Source organism: Sinohyriopsis cumingii, chromosome 6, assembly GCF_028554795.1.
Source record: "Sinohyriopsis cumingii isolate HCF-2022 chromosome 6, ASM2855479v2, whole genome shotgun sequence".
In the NCBI taxonomy this organism is placed as follows: domain Eukaryota; kingdom Metazoa; phylum Mollusca; class Bivalvia; order Unionida; family Unionidae; genus Sinohyriopsis; species Sinohyriopsis cumingii.
The window spans coordinates 160,009,495-160,033,797 of NC_142966.1; the positions used below are offsets into that span (position 1 = coordinate 160,009,495).

The 24,303-nt window shown below is 38.4% G+C and overlaps 1 protein-coding gene across 6 annotated transcripts in view; it reads left to right on the plus strand.

Moving 5' to 3' along the window:
• Positions 1-24,303, plus strand: part of LOC149798395 (uncharacterized) — a 129,767-nt gene that overhangs the window by 41,387 nt on the left and 64,077 nt on the right. For all 6 annotated transcript variants that reach the window (XR_016422011.1, XR_016422010.1, XR_016422012.1 and 3 more), the window contains exons 4-6: positions 17,571-17,663; positions 19,461-19,646; positions 19,992-20,216. Coding sequence is in view for 2 of the 6 variants with exons in the window: in XM_089963583.1 (XP_089819709.1) it covers positions 17,571-17,663; positions 19,461-19,646; positions 19,992-20,216 (504 nt within the window). In the remaining 4 variants the exon portion in view is untranslated. The remainder of the gene's footprint in view (positions 1-17,570; positions 17,664-19,460; positions 19,647-19,991; positions 20,217-24,303) is intronic.

A 24,303-nucleotide genomic window follows, 5' to 3' on the forward strand; every position in this document is an offset into this window, starting at 1 on the left:
TGTCTTGTTTGTTTTTCGTGTCACAAGTGACATTTCTCACACCATGGCTACCTCTGCTGTCTCTGCTCCCTCTTCCTCTACTGTCAAAGTCATCGACGAACACTTAGATCGTGCCAGTTGGGAGGCTTTGTATCTTCGCCATCCCTTTAACATGCTCATTGCTGGACCTAGCGGTTCAGGCAAAACCGAATTCGTCAAACGTTTGATCGAGCATAAACATCATTTGACCGATCGGCCCCCTCAACGGATCGTGTGGTGTTACAAAGAGTGGCAATCGGCGTACAGCCTTTTGCGAGAAAGTCAAGGCGATTCCATCGTGTTTGTGGAAGGCATTCCTAAAGAAGACGACGGCATCGTCTCTGACTCCCGTCTAACCCATTTGGTCATTTTCGACGACATGTTAGGAGAAGACGAAGAAGAAATTAAATTGTGGTTCACGCGCAAAGGGCATCACCGTAATGCCAGTGTCGTTTACATCACCCAAAATTTGTTTCAACAAAGTAAAGCCCATCGTACCATCAGTCTCAATGCGCATTACGTGCTCTTGTTTAAAAGCCCTCGAGATAAATCGCAAGTGCAAGTCTTAGCAAAACAGTTAGGAACGCCTTGGCTGACTCAGGCGTACGACGATGCCACTCAAACGCCACACGCCTATTTACTCGTCGATTTGAAACCTACGACTCCTGAGGATTTGCGATTTCGTACCCACTTGTTTCACCACTGGTGCCAAGACGGAGGGCCTGTCCTGTACACGTCTCCGTCCTCGACTTCATTTCACTCCCCATCAAAAAATCTGTAAAAACCTCAGACCCTTTTTCGTCTGTCTCACTCTCAGTGCGAACATGACGTCCCTTCAGTCGCATCTTCCCGTCAAATTGATTCGTGCCTTGTATGGCATCAGTCGAGAAAAAGATCCACAAACACGAGCTCGTGTCTTAGAAGCTAGTCTCAAAGAAGTCTTACGATGGTTCACGGTGACGGCACGTCAATTACTCCAAGGAATCATTCAGATTCCTCATCAAACCCAACGCTTTTTCGATCGAAACAAAGTCGCTTTGGTCCAACTGGCCGATCCCCGCATCGACACTCAAACCAAAAAACAAATCATTTTGAAACCTGGAGGGAGCGGTACTCTAGGAGGGGTCATCATTCGCTCACTCTTAAGATGGGATCCTAATGCCCCCAAAGTTATCCCCAAGACAAAAGTCCAACGAAGCCCCAAGAAGAAAAAGAAAAAGACCAGGTCCCCAAGAAGAATAACTTCTCCAGTGGCGGGACCCTCCTCTTACCAGACACCACCCCGAAAAAAGAAAAGAAGCCCCCAGAAAAAGAAACAGAGAAAAAGTCCCCAGAAAAAGAAAAGTCCACAGAAGAAAACTAGTCGCAAGAGAGGCACTTCGGCCAGGACGCAACCTTACACTCGCAAACCACGACCTGCCACAGCAGTGACTGCGTCTCCGGCATCCTCACGTTCATCCACTTCTCCGTTGATGACACCCAGAACTGAAGAGTACTTGGAGACGTTGATCACACCAAGAACATCTCCGTTGATGACCCCCAAAAGAACTTCCCCAGTGGCAGGACCCTCCAATTTAGTGGCAGTGGCTGCTGCTCACAAAGTACCTTCTCCCAAAATCAAAGTCCAAGAAAGATCGGGCATGTTACAAAGTTTACTGGATTTGTCCAAGCAAGAACTGGCTCGATTTAGTCCGTTGCGTACCCCTGCACGACGTGTCATGCCTGTCCTCAAACTGATAAAACGTAAAGACAATCAGTGGCGACGCGTTCCAGTATAAAAAGAGCCTGTGACCAAGTCGGGGTATCAGTGAACTTGTAAAAGATGTCACCTCCAAGAAGCCACAAAAGAAAGAGACAAAGGCAGACGCGTCATCCGACAAAGCGCTTAGCCAAGCATCGACATTACCCTAAGAAAAGACACAGTCGTTCCAAGAAAAAGAGGCGTCAACAAAGGGGAGGATTCCTTGGCGATTTTGGGAAAAACATTGTCACCTTTATGACAAAGCGATAGTCCCAAAAAAAGATAAAAGGGTGTGCGTTAAGTCATCGACGTTAGTGTCTGTTCGGTGAATGTCCCGGAACCGACAAGCAAAAATGTCACCCTCCAGAAAACCCCAAGGAAAGAAAAGGAAAGGACTGCCACCACGTTTAGCTAAACATGGGGACCTGTTATCTGTCCTGTCCAAAGCTTCTCCACCCCTACGAAAAAAACTCATTCAAACGGCCTCCAAAGAGGTCATCGATACCGTCTGCGAATGTTGTTTGAACGTTTTGAAAGGCACGATCCCTTTGTCCAAACACCAGAAACAATGCTTAGGCAAACATCGTCACGTTCTTCGCCAAATGGTTCAAAAGAAAATTCCCATTCGTCAAAAAAAGAAGATGTTGGTTCAACGTGGAGGCATTTTGCCTCTCTTGTTAGGCCCCATACTGAAAGGAGTCTTGGGAACCATGTTGGGAGGACTGATGGGAGCAAGATAAAAAGGCCTTCGAAAGTCCCAAGATCTCAGAATCGACCCCTGACAACCCCATGGAAGGACGAAAACTAGCTTTAGTGCCTTACAAACGATGGATGGAATACCATCGGTGGCAAGAACAACGCACCCCGCATTTACCTCCCAATCCCAATTTGAGCGAGATGTCCCAGTTACAACACGAATTGCAGTCCTTGATGGATCGCCAAGATTTGTCCGAAACAGAAAAATCACAAAAGTACGGTCAACTCTTGCAACGACTGCAACTCTTTCACCAGAAAGCTTTAGACGAAACAGCTTTACCCACTCTAAAAGATTTTAAGACCTTGATGAAAAGTCCAGCACCATCATCATCATTACCACCACTACCATCCCCAAGGGTCACCAGAGATGCTACCCCACAAAGACCTGAGGAAGAAGAGATGCGCGAAGTGTTTCAAACACCGTCAGCAGCTCCCATTTCGAGTAAGATTGCAGCATCCTTATTGACCCCGTCCCCCACACCCCAACGAGAAGAAATGAAAGCTTGGGTTAAAAAGATGATGTCCACGCCTCCTTCGACAGAAGTGAAAAAGAAAGAAGGGAAACCAGAAGCGAAAAAAGAAAAGAAGACCAAAGCCATTCCATTGCCACCACCACCACCACCACTACCTTCTACTTCTACTCCCGTAGCCCATCGGACACGTAAATCCGTTTCCAAACCACCCTTTCGACCCACCCAAAGTAGCATCACCGAAGAGTGGGTGACTTATTAAAACGCCAACACAAAATAAAAAATGGAAAAAGTCTTAGCCAGCATTTACTACGATCCCTCACATCCTGCAGGTTACGCAGGAGTTCAAAAATTGTATCGTGCTGCCAAAAACTCGACTGAAAAGTCTCCGTTTACCTCAAGTGCAACGATGGTTACAAGAACAAGCTACCTACACTTTACACAAACCCATTCGACGCAAGTTTGCCAGAAGTCGCACCCGAGTGGAAGTCATCGATCATCAATGGCAAGCCGATTTAGCCGATGTCTCTCATTTGGCCAGCTACAATCGTGGCTACAAATATTTGTTTTGTGTCATCGACGTCTTTTCCAAATTTGCCTGGGTCGTGCCCTTGACTTCCAAATCGAGCAGCGAGTTAGTGCGAGCCCTGCAACGGGTGTTGAAACAAAGCGGTCGTCACCCTCTTCGATGGCAAACGGACAAAGGCACCGAATTTCTGAACCAAGCTTTCCAAAAAGAATTAAAGAAACGTGACATTCATTTTTTTACCACCGAGAATCCCGAAACCAAAGCCAGCATCGTGGAACGTTTTCAACGCACTTTGAAAGAACGCATGTGGAAATATTTTACGCATCACCACACTCTGAAGTACATCGACATCTTACCGCACCTGGTGCAAGCGTACAACCAATCTTACCATCGAAGCATTGGACGTGCCCCGCAAGACGTGACTCCCGACAACGAAGTGCTGGTGTTTGAGCGCCTGTTCGGTACGTCCCCGACGAGGGCTGTCCCTAAGAAAAGTGGAGAGTTGACCGTAGGAGATTGGGTGCGCATTGGCAAAACCAAACGCACTTTCGACAAAGGTTACTTACCTAACTGGACGACCGAATTGTTTCGCGTCACTGGACGAGTGCATGGCCGTCATCCTGCCGTCTATAAATTGGAAGACATGAACGGAGAAGTACTCAAAGGAACGTTTTATTTGCCCGAGTTACAACGTGTGACCAAAAAAGAAGACGACGTGTACGACATCGAAAGCATTCTCGAACACAGAACCCGTAAAGTGGGCAAACGACGTGTCAAAGAAGTCAAAGTACGTTGGAAAGGATATCCACCCAGTTTCGATTCTTGGATCGACGCTTCGCAAGTCATCGACTATAAAAAGAAGAAGTGACCATCATGCCCTTTCACACAGCAGCAGACGCAGCTACGTCGACCAGTCCTTCTTCCCCTAGTTCTTCTGTGCAAGATTTACAAAAACAACCCTTGTGGGTGTGGTGTGGAGAACGTGTGCCTAAAACGCAAATCGTCTTTTTCTGCCAAATCTTCGTGGTGTATTGTGTCATCGGGGCAGCCATCGCCAATTTGAGTTTGCAACAAGGAGACAAACAATTGTGGACCATTTTATTGAGCAGTTGCATCGGTTACCTGCTTCCCAATCCCTCCCTGAAATTCTCCTCAAACGGGAACGTTGTGTCCAGTGTCAGTGCCAGTCACCACTCCAGCAACCACAACCAGAACCCCATTTTGGGCGGAGACACACCTCTGACATCCACTAATATTCCCTCGGACAGCCACAGAACTCTGGAATTATGAGTCACCAAAACCAATTTTACTTAACTTTACCCAGTGACAGTTCCATGGAGGTGTTTCCCAACAACACGTTGTGCTGTTACACGGCCAAATTACCTCAAGCCATCCCCTTAGATCACGAAGCCCATTGGGAAGTGGCTTTAGTAGAAATGATTCACCCGACCCAAGTCCTCAATGTCATTCCCAATCAAAATTATTTTAAGGTAGAAGTTCAAGACAAACAATTGCAAGATGAGTTGGATAAGATTGGCACATATACCAATAAAACCTATGATGACAAAACTAAAACGTGGACCTACAACTTGTCCATTCTCCCAGGCTATTATTTCAGTGGTCATCATTTGATCAGCGCCATAGCCTCCAAGTTTAATGGCGTGTTTCTGAAAGCTTTGGGGAATGTCCAAAAAAGTGTCACCCTGGAATACCACAAAATAGCTCGTCGCTTTCTGATGAAATTTTCTGAGGGGTCCAAAAAATTCATGTCTTTCTTATTTTGTCCTGAATTGTTTGACATATTGGGCGTTGACACGGAGATGAGGAAGATAGGAGAACAAAAAAAAAGCCCCGAATTACCAGTCATTTATGACAACGACTCTTTTGCCAAGTATTTTCGTTTCCCGGTAGAACTGAACCAAGGACTGAATTTGATCTTTGTGTACTCCGATGTGGTGGAGTACAACGTGGTGGGACACACCTCGTGCCGTTACTGCGTGTCATTCCTTTCAAAGTGGATTCTGCCACAAACGCTGACGAGGAAGGTGGAAACACTTATCACGTCCACCGCGAATTTGTGCATCCTCACTATTTGCCGGTCAGCAAGTCGTATTTGGACACGGTCAACATTACTATAAAAGGAGATTTGGGACAAAATATTCCATTCACCAAAGGAAAAGTCACGGTGAAACTCCATTTTCGAAAACGGTTCTCTCACGACTCGTAAGTAAGTCATGTATCCAGTGTACCAAGGGGTGGCTCGACAGCGAGGACACGGTTTAGGAGACATGTTAAAATCGGCCTTTCGTTCGGTGGCTCCAGTGTTGAAACCGATGGTGACACGAGGATTGCACGCCTTGAAAGATGCGGCACTGACGCAAGGCAAAGAATTTCTCCAAAATGTCATCATCGACAAACAAAACCCTAAAGAAGCCTTCATGAGGGCAGGCAAAAATGTCTTGCTGCAAACGGGCAAAGACATTTTGGGTCGACGAGAGACACCTATAAATGCCCTGCACGCTACCGAGTCTGGCATTCAGCAAGGACAAGGCAGAAAGAGACGACGAAGAAGAAAACACCCTTTCACCAGACTTCAAGCGAGAAAGGCCAAGAAAAGAAGAACCGTTAGAGACTTAGACGTTTTCGATTATTGAGAAAGAACAGAACAAAATGATGCACCGAGAGTCTTGCGCCTGTTCCAAGACGGAACTGGATCTGTTTGCCATGCCCCCCACCATGATGACCATGCAAGAATCCCAATGGGTGGAATTTCATCCCGTCTCCTCACTGACCGATTCCGCTCCCATCGAGTTTGAAATCAAAGGACAGCCCGAAGATTACATCGATCTGAATAGCAGTTACTTGTACTTGAAAGTCCAAGTTCTAGATAAGGATGGTAATGCAGTAAAAGACGATGACGAAATAGGTCCCGTCAACAATTTCATGCATTCCTTGTTCAGCTCAGTGGATTTGTACTTGAATAACAAACTAGTCAGCAGCAGCATGGATACATACCCTTACCGTGCCTACTTGGAAAATCTCTTGACGTACGGAATAGATGCCAAGGATAGTCATCTCAATGCCTGTGTGCTGTGGGTAGCTGACGAAGCGGGCAAGTTAGAAAAAACAGATACATCCAATTCCAGCTTCGAGGCAAGAGCAGACAAAATCATAAACAAGAAAAGTTTAGAACTGATGGATCGTTTGCATTTGGACATGTGGTTGCAAGAGAAATATTTGCTGAACGGGGTGAATGTCCGCTTGAGACTAAATCGCAGCAGTACCGCTTTCCATTTGATAGCTGCTGATGCTACTAAGGGTCCTAAAAGCATAATTTCAGAGGCCAAACTCTATGTACGACGCGTGGAAGTGTTACCCAAAGTGGGTAACGAAATCAGTCAAACGTTGAGCAGAACGACCGCCAAGTATCCCATACGACGTGTGGAAGTGAAAACGTTCACCATTTCCAGTGGACTGCAATCCATAACCGAAGATCATCTGTTTCAAGGACAGTTACCCAAGCGTTTAATCCTTGGTATGGTCTCGAATTCAGCCTTCAACGGAGCCATCAAAGAAAATCCTTTCAACTTTCAACACTTCAACGTGAAGAAAATCGAAGTCAGTCGGGATGGCAAGACCTTGTGTACCCGACCTTTCGAACCTGACTTTGCCAACAACAATTACTTGAGATCGTACTTGTCCCTGTACGAAGCCACCGGCCAGTTAGGAACCAACACCAGTCACGGCATTGAGTACGACGATTATGACAAAGGCTATGCTTTGTGGGCTTTCGATTTCACTCCAGACCAAGGCAGTGACGAGGGACATTTCCACCCTATAAAATCTGGCCAGATTCGTGTGGAACTTCAGTTTGCAGAACCACTGAAACAGACAGTGAACGTCATCCTGTATGCAGAATTCGATAATACCATAGAAATCAACAGTTTGAGAGAAGTCATTCTAGATTATTAGAAGCTATGGAAGACTGTTATCCCTCTTTACCTAGTGAAGAAACTTTGGAGATGGAATGTAAGGAGACCGTGGAAGGAGAAGAATCTCAAGACAAAGACGAAGAAGATATCATGATGAAGTCGAGATGGCCAGAACAAGAAGCCCATTTAGTCTCCTGTTTTGCCAAACACTTGGTCGACAAAATGACGGAATTGATCAAGAAAAATTGTTATGGATGTCAAAACGATCATCCCAGTCAAATTCAACACGATAAATGCCTGATGTTAAGTCAAGAAGAAAAATTGAACGAGTATCTGGACGAAGCTTGGAGCCTCATCTCGAACAAAGACGTGTTGCACCAGTGGTATAAAGACTTGCGTGAACATTCTTGTCCACCATTAACCACTCAAGAGATCCATCGTATCGAAACTCTCCTGAATCAGAGTGAGGAAACAGAACGAATAACCGTTTATTCGTCAGACATTTTCAAGCAAAAAGTCAGGATCGAATTGACGACTTATTATTACCTGTGAAGAAGAAGAAAAAAACACAAAACAATGGATACCTGGGAACTTTATTACCTTTTGAACCACAGTTCGTATACGGCTTCTTGGAATCCTGTCGTCTGTGCTAAAGATGAACTCCCTCATCGCAAACCTAAAGACCATCAAGCTTACGTGATCAACACGGACGACAGTCATCTCCCAGGAACCCACTGGGTAGCCGTCTACTTTCCTCAAGAAGGATGTGTGGAATATTTCGATTCGTACGGATTGCCCCCTTTGGAAGACGATATCATCGACTTTATGAGAAGAAATGCTCAAACCACCCGATTCAATAATGTGAAATTACAAGGCACAGATTCCTTGGTGTGTGGACAGTACTGTGTGTATTTTCTGCATCATCGCAGCCTGGGCTATTCCTTAGAACATTTAGTGACTCATTTCGATCCTCGTTCTTCTGCTAGAAACGATGTGAAAGTAGATCGATGGTTTTGTGACCATTATGCTTATCTTTTGTCTCAAGCTAGGAAACGTAGTGTCCATCAATGGCCTAATGATTTCCAACAGTGGAAATCACAATTTCATTCACAACGTTGTCAGCCCTGTTCAAAGTAAATTGTAGATTGAGAAAAAAATGTTTGTGATTTGAAAAAAATTGTTTGATGTTATAGTGTTGGATTATTGTTAAAAATGTTGTTGTTTAGTGTTAAGTGATTTTTGAATAAAAAATGTTGTGTTTAGAAAAAAAATGCCTTTGTCTTTTGTTTAGCTATAAGAATGTTGGATTGATGCTCTTTCATTTCTTACTATCCCTCTCATGAACGTTGCGGCTCGAAAACCGTGTGGGGATGTTTTCCTTCACGTCCGCGCTTTAACTTTAAGAACCGGGTTGTTCCCAGTCTAGCCATCCATTGTCGACTCATCCTCCTAAGAAGATGTGCTCCAAACTAGCTAAGCTCAACGAAGCCTACGTGAATCTGCATAGGGTCAGACACAGTCTGATACCGAAACCAGAAGAAATAGAGAATGTGAGAATGTTAAAAATCACTGAAGACCTGATAGAAGAGCTCTTCAGAGAAGAAATGAACAGGGAGAAAGAAGAATGGACAGAGAAGTACAGACTTCAGAGACAGCAGCAACAGCAACAGCAGCAGCAACAACAGCAACAGCAGCAGCAACCTGAAGCTGACAGAGGCTTTGTCGATTGTCGTATCGACACCAAAGAATTCTTCTTCTCTTTCCGAAGAAGCAGACCTATCGCCAGAAAGTCTATCCTCAGAGGACATCGCATTCTTAGAAACTAAAAAAGGAATGCCATAGCAAAAAAAAACAACAAAAAAACAGCCCTTTTCAGGGCTACCCAATACTCTAGAAAAGAAATAACGATCCATTTGCCAATGTGTGTAGGTAGAGTAGTGTGAAAATAAACACTAACTCTTTCTTAAAAAATGTGAGGGTATGAGTTTGTGTGTTTGTGTGATTGTGTTTGTAAGTGATAAAGTAGGTTGGTGTGGATAGTAGATTAAAATGATGTTTGTTTTTTTGGGCTGTTTGAGGTGTACATTTTGGGTTAGATTGGATTGCTTTGCGTATGTGGATAGTCTATTGAAGTGATGGGTAGCATAAAAAAGTGAGCGAGTGTTTCTTTTAGGTCCGCGCGTTGTTGTTGTTTCTTGGTCATGATCTAGGTAAGATGAATTTTATGTTATTAGGGGGATGTTTTCCTTCACGTCCGCGCTTTCAGTATAAATTGAAACTCGTTCGGCAGTCCAGCTACCCTTGTTGATTGATCAACACCAAAAATGAACACGAGACTGGAGAAACTGTTGGAGCTTCATGTGCATCTGGAATATGCCAGGCGCATATTAAATGAACTGGCCGCGGAAGCCATTGTCGAGGAGGGAAGGATAAGAGAGGAGGAAAGAAGAAACAAAGAAGAAGAAGAAAGAAGATATAAAGAGGAAAGAAGAAACAAAGAAGAGGAGGAGGAAAAGGAGAGAAGAAATTTCAAAATCCCAGAGAGTGAAAATTGGGATTCTGAAGCGACATATCCTGCCTCTGCTCTCTCCCCCCAAAAGGTAAAAAGTAACTGGGGGATAAGATGTGTATGTGGCGCCAGGCCTGGAAGGTGCCACCATTAACCAGGTGTCCATGAAGTTCCAAACAAAACAGCCCTTTTCAGGGCTACCCAATACTCTAGAAAAGAAATAACTATTAATTTGCCAATGTGTGTAGGTAGAGTAGTGTGAAAATAAACACTAACTCTTTTTTATAAAAATGTGAGGGTATGTGTTTGTGTGATTGTGTGTTTGTGTTTGTAAGTGATAAAGTAGGTTGGTGTGGATAGTAGATTATGGGTTTCTTAGAGTATGTGAAGGGTATAGTTGGGGTTATATTATATAAAATGAAAAAGTAGGGGGATGTTTTCCTTCACGTACGCGCGTTGATGGGTCATGATCTAGGTAAGATTAATTTTATGTTTTTAGGGGATGTTTTCCATCACGTCCGCGCTTTCACTATAATAACCCACAGTATTCGTCGTTCAAACCATTCTGCAAAGAATAAAAAGAAGATGGCGTCAAACCAAATGGACAAAATACAAACCTTGCAAGACGTTTTAGACAACTTAGGAATAATGGAACAGATGCTATTAAGACTGGTTGAAGACCATTATTCCTATAGTCCCCATCGTGTGAAGATGGAAATTAATAACTTAAGGAAAGCAAAGGACAAGATTAGTGGTGTCATGAAAGAGATCAAGGAGGAGAAGGAGGATGAAGAGGAAAGAATAAGAATACGCAATTGGAACGAAAAAATTGAAAAAGAAGAAGAAAATGAAAAGAAGAAGAAAGAAGAGGAGGAAGAGAAGAAAGAAGAGGAGAAGAAAAAAAAGAAAGAGAAGAAGAGTGTAGGAGATAAAATAAGAACTTGGTGGAGGAAAAGAAGAAATTAGAAGCAGAAGAAAACCCAAAGGCCCTTTTCAGGGCCAGCCATATTTCTCGAAAAGAGATAGTCTTTGAATTGCCTACCCCTTTTTTTAAAAAAAATTTTTTAAAAAAAATCCCATGTTAAATTCCCCTTGTCCGTAGATTGTCCCACGATTTATTCCCATGTTAATTCCCCTTGTCCGTAATCTGACCCACGATTTTTCGCCATGTTAAATTTCCATTGTCCGTAATCTGACCCAGGGGTCCCTGTAATGCTAATTCCCATTGTCCGTAATGTATCCCCTATTACTACTGTTAACCAACCCACCCATAAACATGGTCACATTTTAGACTGGATTATTCAAAGACCTGATGATAACATTCTACGGTCCTCCCTGGTATCCCATGACCTTGCATCTGATCACCTCTGCATTATATGCCATCTTGACGTATCAGTCCCTAACCCTCCACCTTTATCTGCTACTAAGAGAAACCTCCGTATGATAAATAGAACCAAACTAATGCACGACATCCAAGCTAACGTAACAACTTGCATATCTCCTACCGCAGAACAACTCGATAACTGTCTGCGTTCATTGCTTGACAAACATGCCCCAGCTACCAAGTGCAGAGTATAAATTCAAAAGTGTTCTCCATGGTATAGCAGTGTCCGGGACCAGCTTCGCACTGCTAAAAGAGATCGCCGTAAAGCTGAGAGGCTTTGGCTTTCCACCAGACTCACTATTCATTAACAAATCTATGAAGCCGCTAAGAAGAATGTCACAAATATAGTCCATACAGCGAAATCAGCCCACTACACTACTAAGATCATGGAAGGTTCCAGCTGCAAAGAGCTCTTCGAGATTACTAACAAGCTAATGTCGAGGAAGTACAATGAAACCGTTGATAATACACATTTTATGACAGGCATGAAATTAACTGCCATTTGGTTAAAAAGATGTAATTAGATTTTTGTACTGGCTTAAATGGTATGTGTTGGGTTATCTAAATTAATATTGCTACAAAAAGAATATAAGGAGACTGTTAAAAGTACGACTTTAGACTAAAAGAAAAATGAACTTATGAAATTATTCTTTGAATGGACAATGAATTTGTTTGTTCATTGTGCATATTGGCTTATTCATATTTTTCGAGAGAGAGAGAGAGAGAGAGAGAGAGAGAGAAAGTATATTGTGCAAGTTGCAATATCCTATTTCAAGCTGAAAAAGTACTGGTGAGATGAAATTTGTTAGTACATTTTTATCCCCCACATTTTTTATTTGACCCCCCAGTTTTGACACCAATGATTTGTTACCCTCAATTTTACACCTCTGGGGGATACACTGGGAAAAACTGATGAACATAATATTCGCTTCTATTGGCATATAAACAGTCATTGATATATACAATATAGAATGATTAGATGCAGAAAAGAAATTTGTGCAACATTACTTCTATGTATTAGAGTTTGGAATTACTTTTATTGATGTGGTAAATAGTTTATAGTGACACTGAGGTAGAATGGGGAACAATCCACATCGACGTTTTCCGACAATAATTTAAAACTTAAAATTCACATGCTATTTCACCCCCGAAGTGGAAACATTTCATATTGTCACTTGCGGTTCGCCACTTATGACAAAATACAATATGTAGTAGTATGAGAAAAGAGAGTTATAAGCGCAATTATATATATAAAACCTTTTATGCTGACCCTTATGGTTTCGTGCCACATACCCAAAATGGTTTGGAAAAGAAAAACACCTCCAGAAGCAACATTTGTTTACACACTGACAAACTAAAATGCTTGCTCAATCAATATTTATCCCTACTTAGGAAACCCAGTTATTTCATATTATTAAATAATCGCAGAGTGATCTACAAACGTGATTTATAATGACATAATGCGAGTGTGTTTACGCCATCAATATAAATCTGTTATCGTCAAAATTGGTCAATCTTTGCTTCTAACATTTTTTTTATTTGATTTGATGACGGTATGGTCTTATTGTTGACATCTCAGTAGTATGATTTTTTTTCTTCACTAGATAGCACTTGACGATATAATTCATGAGTAAAATTTCTTTAACAACAGCTTTTTAACACCTATTTCCTTCATGCTTTTCTTAATATTTAAAGATAACATTGAACACATCTTGCTACGTATAAGTACAAATTCGATAATCAGCTCGAAACAGAATTCATCTATCATCTTATCAATTACGTATGTTTTTGTCGGATCATGAAATCCAGTATCTTTTGCAACATCTGATAATCAAATTCCTCTCTATTGTTATAAATAACTTGATATACATTATCATTAGCGCAATCAGTTCAATCAATCTCATAAGCAAGATAATCAGTTTCCACGAACAACAATTCTGCATTCGGCCACTTACGTTTTACAAATCTATAGTGAAAGCCATACATCAACCACTTTGAGATTTCTAATACAGATGCACCAACGTAGATAGGCTTGTTGAGACCTAAATTCGTTTTATATTTTTTAACCATTACAAGATTTTCATTGATAGGTAATCTTCCAGCGAACTTTTCTGAAGCAACTAATTTGCTGTATCGTTTTGTACTATTAATGATTTCGATATCAACTCTGTTACGAATATTTTTTATCGTTTTTCCAAATACTGAATTGTTCATCAATTTGAAAACGCCTTTCTCAAAACCTGTTTTTGCTATAGTTTTCACATCCTTATTAAATTTAATATAATCAGCCATCCAACTAGATTGTTTTAGTTTTAATAACGATAATCAAACCATTAATGTGATAATGAAACAATTATCAACTGCTTGTTTGAGCATATTGTAATGGAAAATATAATTTCGCTTACTCATCAAATTCGGTGCTAATTCTTCTACTGAATACGGCTTTCCTCGGCGATGTGATAACTGTTCTTTTGGTAAAAAGGAATCCGGTATTAACATTTTTTCAGGCATGAAATGATGATCATTGTGTAAATCATGTAACGATTCAGGATATTCTGCATCAACTTCAACGAAATAAGTAAAATTTGAAAAGGAAAGATCAACAGTTACATCATCTTTAATTGAGAGAAAATTGGTCACAGATTCCCATCCAATACAACCCGTTTGCATTCGTTCTGACATTGCCCATTCGTAAAGATTGTTTTTATCTAAATACAAAATATGTTGTTGTTGTTCTAGGGTTTAGCGCCATTTTTCAGCACAAGATATGCTATACATGGCGGCCAGTATAACTGGTGGAGGAAGAACCCTGGAAAACCCAGGGTAGAACCACCGACCCACGAGAAGCTACTGGCAGGCTTTCCCACGTACCCACGCTAGCCGAGCCTTGGACTCGAACACACGCAGACAGAGGTGAGATGGCAGTGATCCGGGACGGTGAGCGCTTTAGACCACTCGGCCACTCGGGGCCCCAATACAAAATATACTTAGTCGGCTTAGTGGAATCGTAATCAGGAAGGTATTTATTTGGAAAACCCAGGGTAGAACCACCGACCCACGAGAAGCTACTGGCAGGCTTTCCCACGTACCCACGCTAGCCGAGCCTTGGACTCGAACACACGCAGACAGAGGTGAGATGGCAGTGATCCGGGACGGTGAGCGCTTTAGACCACTCGGCCACTCGGGACCCCAATACAAAATATACTTAGTCGGCTTAGTGGAATCGTAATCAGGAAGGTATTTATTATTAGCACGAGCACGCTTTTTTATCATGACGCTGATTCCACCACGAATTAGGTCATTATAAATCACGTTTGTAGATGACTCTGCGATTATTTAAGTAGTATGAAATAACGGGGTTTCCTAAGCACGGATAAATATCAACTGAGCAAGCATTTTATTTTCTCAATGTGTAAAAAATGTTGCATTGGAGGTGTTTTTCATTGAACTGATACTATTTTTTTTCCAAAGCATCTTGGGTTAGTGGCACGACAGCAAAAGGGTCAACATAAAAGGGTTAAGAAACTGAAATAATTCATGCTTGATGGAAGTATATATAATTGCGCTCGTGACCTCCTTTTACATACTACGTATGTTATGACATTTACTGATAAGATACTATATTCTATCTCTTATTTCAACGCATTATGTATGTGTTAGCATTAAGCAGATAACGCAGGAACGTAAATTTGTCGTTATTGTAACAACGAATTATTGCCGTCTTGCTACAATGTCCCTCTGATGTAAAAAAGGAATGGATTACGCAAATCCTGAACCTTACAATTAAATATTTTATTATTGACATTTGCACACTTTATAAACAAACGAAAACCGCGAGAAAGGCAAAAGCCATAACGATGATTCCATTTAGATTCCACAACCAGTAGTTTTTAAGGTTGCACTCATTTATTCGTAAATAAAGCTTCTTTACCCGTTTTGTTTAATGAACTGAATTCATTTTGTGCTCTCAGAATTTCGAATGGGTAGACAAGGATTACCTGAAGGTTAAACTAAACACAAACTACACACGTAGTTGCGACGTAAACTATTTGCAAAAAAAAATTTAGGAAATCGATGTTTATTATCCATAATAATAACACGAGGATATATCATACAAAATCTGTAATTACTCCCAATAAGTTGGGGAGTAATTGTATGAGAAACTATTACATCCGTACTATAAACATTAACTACTTTCAATGACACGAAGTTTAGTTTACATCTGCCAGGCATAGAATGTTTTCTACACAGAAGATCTATAATCACTAATTACAGTGCAAACTGCGTCGACTATGAAAGATAATTGATTATCGTATTCATCATCAACACCAGTTGCAGCTGTAACAACAGAATTATGACCCCTATATATTCATGTAAGGCCAACTAATTGATGATGAAGACTTGAAGCTAATAAGAATTGGAACGAAATTGGAAATACTAATTAGACCGACGACATAAAGACATACGGGCATACAGGTAGACAGACAGATAAATAGAGATATACAGAATTTAGTCAAATTAAAGTGGCCACTTCAGTTAAAGTCATATAAGATGCCATGTATATTTGATTTATATTATGTGCTTGATCGTTATAAGTGATTGAAGGTTGTGCCTGCTTGGTATTGGCCATAATTGTAAGAAGCAAACAAAACGTTTACTAAATTTTGTGTCAAAGGCCTAACCTTATTTACGAACTTAGAATGTTCTGCAAGGTGACTTGTTTTCATTCGGAAAATACCATTTATTAACAGTCTCCTGAGAAAAGATATTAAAGAAAATGATAACTGCACATTTAATACTTGGTTTATATCACATTTTGCAATCGCTTTGTTATGTAGTGTTAAAGTCCAGTGATATAAGACTGGTAAAGAGGGATTGAAATAACAATGGACTTGAACGAGATCACCCATTTATGTCGTCTTCTTCAAGCTTGGTTGCCAGGTATTTTCACAAATGTTTCAGGTTCAAGCTCTGTGATAATCAGGTTAAGGCCTGCGGGCTTTATAAATTTTCCACTGTTTTATCAACATGGGTCGGACAATTTTCATTTAATTTTCCACTGTTTTATCAATATGGGTCGGACAATTTTCATTTAATTTTCCACTGTTTTATCAGCATGGGTCGGACAATATTCATTTAATTTTACACTGTTTGATCTTCCTTGAAAAATGGGTTGGACAAGTATGCTCCAGAATGGATAATTCAGCATTTGTAATTATGTTGAAACAATTGGCCACATATTTTCATTCAAATATGCTGGCACGCTTGTCAGAGTGACTGTTGCGTTCAAGCGGGTGATGTTTCCAAACCTATTGTTGTTAATGTACCCAAATGCCAAATATTCTTGAGTGTTGCTTAATCATGGTGCATAGTTAAACAATCTGCTTGATATTCCTTGCTGGACTTTCTCTAAACATCTACTTCCAAACATTGCTCGACACATGTTTAGTTTCATTGGTAAAAGGTCCTCTACACCGCAAGTCTTCAACTTCAGTTATGTTACTGTTAACATGGTGAAGGTCGCTATCGTATTGTCTTTCCTAACAATGACTCTCTGGAATCTTAAACACCTTAATATTCTTATTTAGAGAAATATTAACACGGAAGACTCACCCAAGTTCCGAGAAGATTGTTAAGGATTATCAAAAATTGCAACGAGGAAGACGAAAGAGAACATGATAGCCTCCTCTTGCTCATATATTTAGATCCTTCCAGTTGTTTCTAATTTTCTCTTGCTCCATCTTTGGGAAATTGTATTCAATTGTTTCTGAATTGTTGAAAACTATATTCCTGTTATTTCTGATGTGCTTCTATTTCTAAAATCTTTTTTAGGCAATTGTCTACTTATGGCCGTGTATTAATTTCGTATCAAGAGGAGCCAATGGTCTGTGTACACCCTTAGTGCGGCGTAAAAATAGCACCCGCTAAATATGTATAATTTCATATAAATTTGAGATGAAATAAAGCTTACATAATAATCTTATCTATATACTGTTGGATAGACCATTTCGATAAATGACGTCGACATATTTTCGGTTATTATATATTGTCCAAGAACTGTAGATAGACATACATTGTAATTGCAATTACTGTTTGATAACAAGAAGATTTCAAGACAAAAGAGGTAACTGTTTGTCGTATGTGTGCTGTAACACAGACAAATAAAAATAAGACAGATAAATAAATATATAGAAACATTTTGTAATTGTGATAATATTTCTGAATAACCAGGAAACTGCGCTGACAAAAGAGATGATTGCATGGCGAAATGGTGTGTTCATCAATCGAGCTTACAAATCTGCGCGAAATTCTGTCATCAATGCGGTAAGAATCTCTATATGTATTCAAGAGATTTTGAGCTTAAAAATATATCGTATATCAATCTTTAGATTCCCATATATTGGAAAGTAATAATGATTGTAACTTCTATTTATTTTCAAATTGTTCATTTTGACAGTATTGGTGTCGGCTACGTTCGATATATCCTTTAAATCAAATGCTCAGCATTGCTTTTTCCCCCTAACTGAATGAAGTTATTACTAATCTATTCAGATTTAGGACAATGTAATCCGTTTATATAGCAGTCCTTCCACGAGTTACTGGAGTAGTTCTGTCTGATGTTTTATCTTTGAATAAAATTATTTCATGCAATAAAATGCAATCACCGTTCAAGAAAGATATGACACCAACTGAATGTGATATTATCATAATAGCAAAGATGTGTAAAGAATAATTTGAACTCGTGTTTTTATCTAAAAGATAATTTTCATGGCCGTCAAAAAGCTAAAGGTGGCTCACAAAATAATTAGAGAAAAATGAAAATGAAAACAATAAATTCGTTATAAATCTATTACTATGTAGCAAGAAAATTATATTTAATGAGATGTTACGCTTGTTGTAGATTGTAAAATAAAAATAGAATATTACGTTTTTTGTTTGTTTACAAATCTAACATGCTGATCAAAATGTTGATAGGTAACCGGCGTTTTTGTACAATATATTCGATGATTCTTAAAAAAAAATATGCGAACTTCTCAATCAAAATATTTTTTCACCTCTTTGTTATGTTCATGACAGGCAAATATTATTTATTAGCTATACTATTTAAACTTGCGAGATTTTCAGTGGCCTAATCCCTCTTATTAATAACTGGCGTATACATTGTCAATATCATTCTTCACTTTATAATAATTAAATATTTACGAAAAACAAACTCACACCTTAGATTGTCTGCTTTATATGATATCGTCTTTGGCATATTGTTGATAATAATATCAACTCAAATGCATTAAGAATTAGGTCTGTCTTTGAAGACGATTAAAAATGAAACTAATAGCAATATTATATATTGGCACCAATAAACAATTAGTCAAATTCTTTCAATAAAACTGCAACAGTTTGAACCGAAGAACAACTTAAGGCACACATACAATTCAATAGCAAAATAACATTTGTTTTCACCGGATAACAGAAGGAAAGTAGATTTTACTGGCATACGTTTGGGATCAACTCTAGTAATTTAGTAGCCAAAGGAAACCTTTAGTGTTTAATACTTGTCCCATCCACTTACATAATTTTGTATTGTTGTTCGAATAACTTTTGGAATTTCTTCCTTCGAATAATTATAGTGAATATAAAATGAAAACGTAAAAAATTACTATATTGCTCACAAGTAGTTGAATACTTAAACTATGAATATTAAATACACAAATGAAGTTGAGAAATATCTTCGACTATGAATGATTCATTTGGTGACTGAATAGAGAATGAATATTTTCATTATAAAGTTCAATCAGAGAACAATTTTGTAGCATTTTTATCTTCGAATCTTTTTTAACACGATTCAAGTCTTATTCAAGTCTTATCGATTACTTGTAGACTCCGAGATCACCAGCGCAAATGATTGATAATAATCAACAAAATTGTTAATCTAAGTGCTCGAAATCATTCAGCTTTTATTATAATTTAGAGTCGCAATGAGGTTATATGTTTTACATGTTCATATACATTTTACCTTTAAGGAAGGTTGTCATCTTGGTTGTGAGATACTAGAAGTTTTCTTGTTCATATTGTTCATGTGTCGCTGCATACACTTGTAACATCTTTGCTGAATTTTGTCAGCTCATCCGTTTAACGTCAGCATCATTGGTAAAAATGAGACGAATCTATGCGGATCGGTGAATGATACATCCGGAAAGAAACAATTTATTGTCAAGTGTTGGCGCCCTTTTTATGGTCAACAGATAAATATTTCTTCAGTCGTGCCGGATGGAGGATTAGCTCTCTGTGAGCTACAGGTACCGGCAGGTAATTAAATTGGCTTTCGTGTTGTGCACATATGTCAGTCTTGATTGTCGCTTCTATTTTTCCGCTGTGTTTGTATTGTGAATGGATGTACAAAATATGTTTGCGTTACTAAAGGGATATCTAAATATCACAATGGTAACCAATGAAAAACAATTTCCAATAAAATTAACATTTGTTTGTTGTGTTCTCCTTCCTCTTCTTATTCATCTTGATTATTATCATCAGTGCGTCAGTGTTGTTACTAATATTAATCTCAATACTACCATTACTATTGCTGCTACTATTAACCTATTATTATTATTATTATTATTATTAATATTATTATTATTATTATTATTATTATAGGAAGAAATCTAGCTTATGGGAAACCGGCCTATCAATCATCTATCGTAGGATCTTATTATGCTAGTCAGGCTGTTGATGGTGATGCGACCTACATATGGTCAGAGTACACGTGTTCGCACACCAAAGCTTCGACAGACCCTTGGTGGCTACTTGACCTTCAAGCACTAGTCATGATACAGTGGCTTCGGATTTACAACAGAGAAGACAACGGTAATAACCCAACATGTAAGTAGTTTACAATCATAAGAGAATTTTGTAACTGCAAGACATTAAGTCCTTGTTGAAGTCAACTAATAATAATATTTAATACTTTCATATTTAATGATATGGTATGTATTTTATCTAATGTATAAGTTTAGAGCGGAGTTTATCGATACCTTCGCATAATCATATCATGCATGTACATGGGCGATTTGATTTTTCAACAAACAGGCAAAAAATGCAAACAAAGCATTAAATAAAGAGCCACTCACACAAATAATATAATATAATATAATATAATATAATATAATATAATATAATATAATATAATATAATATAATATAATATAATATAATATAATATAATATAATATAAAGTGATAAGAAACATACGCGTGAATAAAACAAGAACTGGTAGCAGGAATTGTAGAAAGGTAGCAACATTGTCTTCAGAATGAGAAAACATAGAAATCGACATAAATATTCAAGGATTGAGAAATATGTGTCACTGAACTAATTCCCATATATATATATATATATATATATATATATATATATATATATATATATATATATATATATATATATATATATATATATATATATATATATATATATATATATATATATATATATATATAGCTATTGCATATTTATCAGAAATTAGAGCAAGACTGGAAAGAAATATGAAGGGACATTTGAATTTAGTATCTACTTCCATTCGACCATGACATTAATGTTTATTGAGTCTGACAAGTTAAATATGCTAGTGGACAATTTATTCGTTTAACTATTCAATCAGAGCATTAAAAATCAGCACAAGTTCAAGCCTACCGATTACCTTCCAATATCTTCTACACATGCTGACTCTCAAGATATGTAATCAAAATTCTTCCATTTAACGTATGTACTGCTTACACTTGGAAATACTGAATACAGAATTCAGAATGTTTTAAAGCCACCATAAACTAAATGGATATGTGATTAAATCTGTAGACAAACCTATTATAAAACAAAGTGCATCAACAAACATAGTTATCTCAGGAACAAAATTAGTGTATATCCTTCTTAAAACACATACCTCCTAAAAATTGCCTATAATAAAGGCTAAATTGTCATGAGAAATTTTATTTTCATTATCTCTTCTGTAAAGAAGGTTTCACGGTTGCAACGGAGTTACTGACCGTAGCGCTTTAAAGTATCTCTCTTAGTTCCAATGCGCATGCCCACAAAAAATTACTAGTTCCGGATAGTTCAGACTTTCGCTCCGTTTTACGCTTGATTTGCGAGACATAAAGTCAACAAAGGAAGAAATCTTAGCTGTGCTTACAAATTATTATGGTTAAACCATTGAATAAATTATATATGTCTAACTTCTTTTGTTCATACTTGCAGTATAATTATAGACATTACATCAGATAAATGAATTCGGTGTCCATACTTATATTATATCAGATAATTAAATAATATTTACTGTCCATACTTAAATGATATCAAATAATTAAATTAAATACACTGTCCATATTTACGTTATACTAGATAATATAGATTCGTTTTCCATAATTTCAGATACGTTTGTAGGAATATTTCACTTTGTTCTCCGATTTTATACATATACTGAATAACTTTAACTAAAACCATCTCGACAATTTGCATTTTTCATACGTTCATGTGTCCTTTCTCAGTTATTTTCTCAAGGCTAATAGTTCGAACATAACACGAATTAAGAAAGTTATAACACGAGTTTGATAAGAAAAGTATAAGCAGCAGAGAGGGCGAAAATACCTTTTTGTAGGACGTTCCATTTTTGAAAACTAAAAGCTTACTACGAAAATGAAAAAACAAAATAAGGTCACTAACGCTAAACCAAAGCCTCTAACCAACCACGAGTGTCTCTTCAAGAGGACTCTTGGGGCTTAGTTTTTGTTTGTTACTTTATTTTTGTCGTTCGTGTTTTTTTCCTCTAAATTTGTATGCACGCGCGTTTACCCACCTGACGTCTCAGTGAGGTCGCACCCTCTCTGCTGCTATAATTAAATAATTATTATATCAATAATGTCACCTGGTGCTAAATCTCACAGAGCTAGATTAGCTAGAGAAAGATTAAAAGCAATCAAAACGTTTTTGCCTGTTCGTGATTCTCTTAGATAAAATCTTCAAGAACGTCAAGAAGCACAAGTTGAATATGCAGAAGGTACATCAAAATTATTTAAACCAATTACAGAAGTTACTGAAAGAGTTGCAGAAGCAACTGAAGGTCTTCGTCCAACGTTAGAGCCGACTACTAGGCATGCTAAAAAGATAGCAAGAAGAACTAAACAGAGATTTTAAAAGATATTTAGATGAACCAGACTCTGCCAGCCTGCTAACGCGGACGATGATACTCAGTCTGCTGACATAGACGAAGAAGTACTTGAATATATTGAACAAGCTCGTATTGAAAATGATGATGCACCAGTACAAGGAAGAGTATATGCAATTGATAAATTTAGCGATGATGGTATTTTCCACATAAGAAATATTAAAGAGGTAAATTTACCTATGTTTGCGGTGGATATTTATCATCGTAAAGCGTTTTTGAAACCCGCGTACTCTGATAAATATGTGAAAGATGAAAACTGTTACGATTAGGTTTTTAAAATACGTATTTAACTTGATAGGATCAATAAAAGAAAAGACATGAGATATAATTGTTTTATTACTAAAATAAGTAAATATGTTGAATAATTACGACGGCTAGAATCACAACAACTATTAGAATTACAGGAGCAATCATCTCCGACGATAAGTGATGAAGAAGCTGAAGAAAAAAAAAAAGAAGAAAAAAGGAAGAATGTAAACGAGAGAGAAAAAAAGAAAAAGATCCGGAATTTGAGAAAACTAGACAAATGTGGGAATTACTTTCTTTGCCAGGTAAAAATGATGTAGATGAAATAACTGAAAGTGGTTTTGTTACTCAAGGAATCTGTCCTAACGATGTTCTTTCTGACATGGATAGATTACAAGTTCTGATCGGTGGAAAACATGCAGGAAATAATTCGCCGGAAATTATTAATGTCATATCTGATATTTGTCGAACATTATTTACTGGCGGTATTGTGAATCGCAACGCGTATCGTTCTCTCGTCGATGAAATTGTTGATGATTATCACAGCGATTAAACAAAAAAATTAATCATTATGTAATTAAAAAAGTGATTATACACACTGCTCAACATGGGCCTGTAATGTTCAGGATAGTAAACGCACGATTGCCTACTTACAAAGCGATTTATCGAGATGGCCTCGGTGATATTGTTATTGGAGTTTTCAAAAGGATGGCTCCAAAAGCAATACCGATTGCAAAACAATTAAGGGTGAAGGCTACTGAGGTTATTCGTGATAAAGGTATTAATGCTATTGGTAATCTTGCCGGAAAAGCGACCTCGACAGTCAAGGATAGACTAGCTCGATTAGTACGAAGAAAATCACAACCACCAGTGAAACTGGCCAGCACTGAAGTTATGCCTGCAAAAAGTCAGTAAAATAATAAATCAAGCTGCCAATGAAAAGCTAGCAGAACTGGCTGCTAATGAAGTTGTTCCTACAATGTTAACTGATGAAATTATACCGACAAATACAAGTTTTATTTCAGGAAGTGGCCTTCGTGTTAGACGATAACAGTTTTAATAAAATTTTCAAATGTGTATCCAATCCGGTGTTCGATATAGACGCAACAGTTCTCAAAGAGGAATCGATTCATGATTATCAGTTTTCTTCTTATGACACACGGGAACCAAATCAGCGGGCGAGAATCGAATTACAAGTTCAGGATACAAGCAGATAATTCTTACCTGCTGAAGCGTTTATTGAGGTAGAAGGTGAAATTATAAAAGCAGATAATACTGAATATGCAACTGATGTCAGAATTAGTTTTGTCAACAACGGTATCATTGCGTTGTTGAACAGTGCTACGTACATGATTGAGGGAAGAAATATTGAAACGATTCAAAAAGATGTTGATGTTGCTACAATGCAAATAGGTCTAGCAAGATATTCTACTGAGTACACAAGATCATTTGGCCCAACAATGATGTTCGCCAAAGATAACACTGATCATCCTGAATATATTAA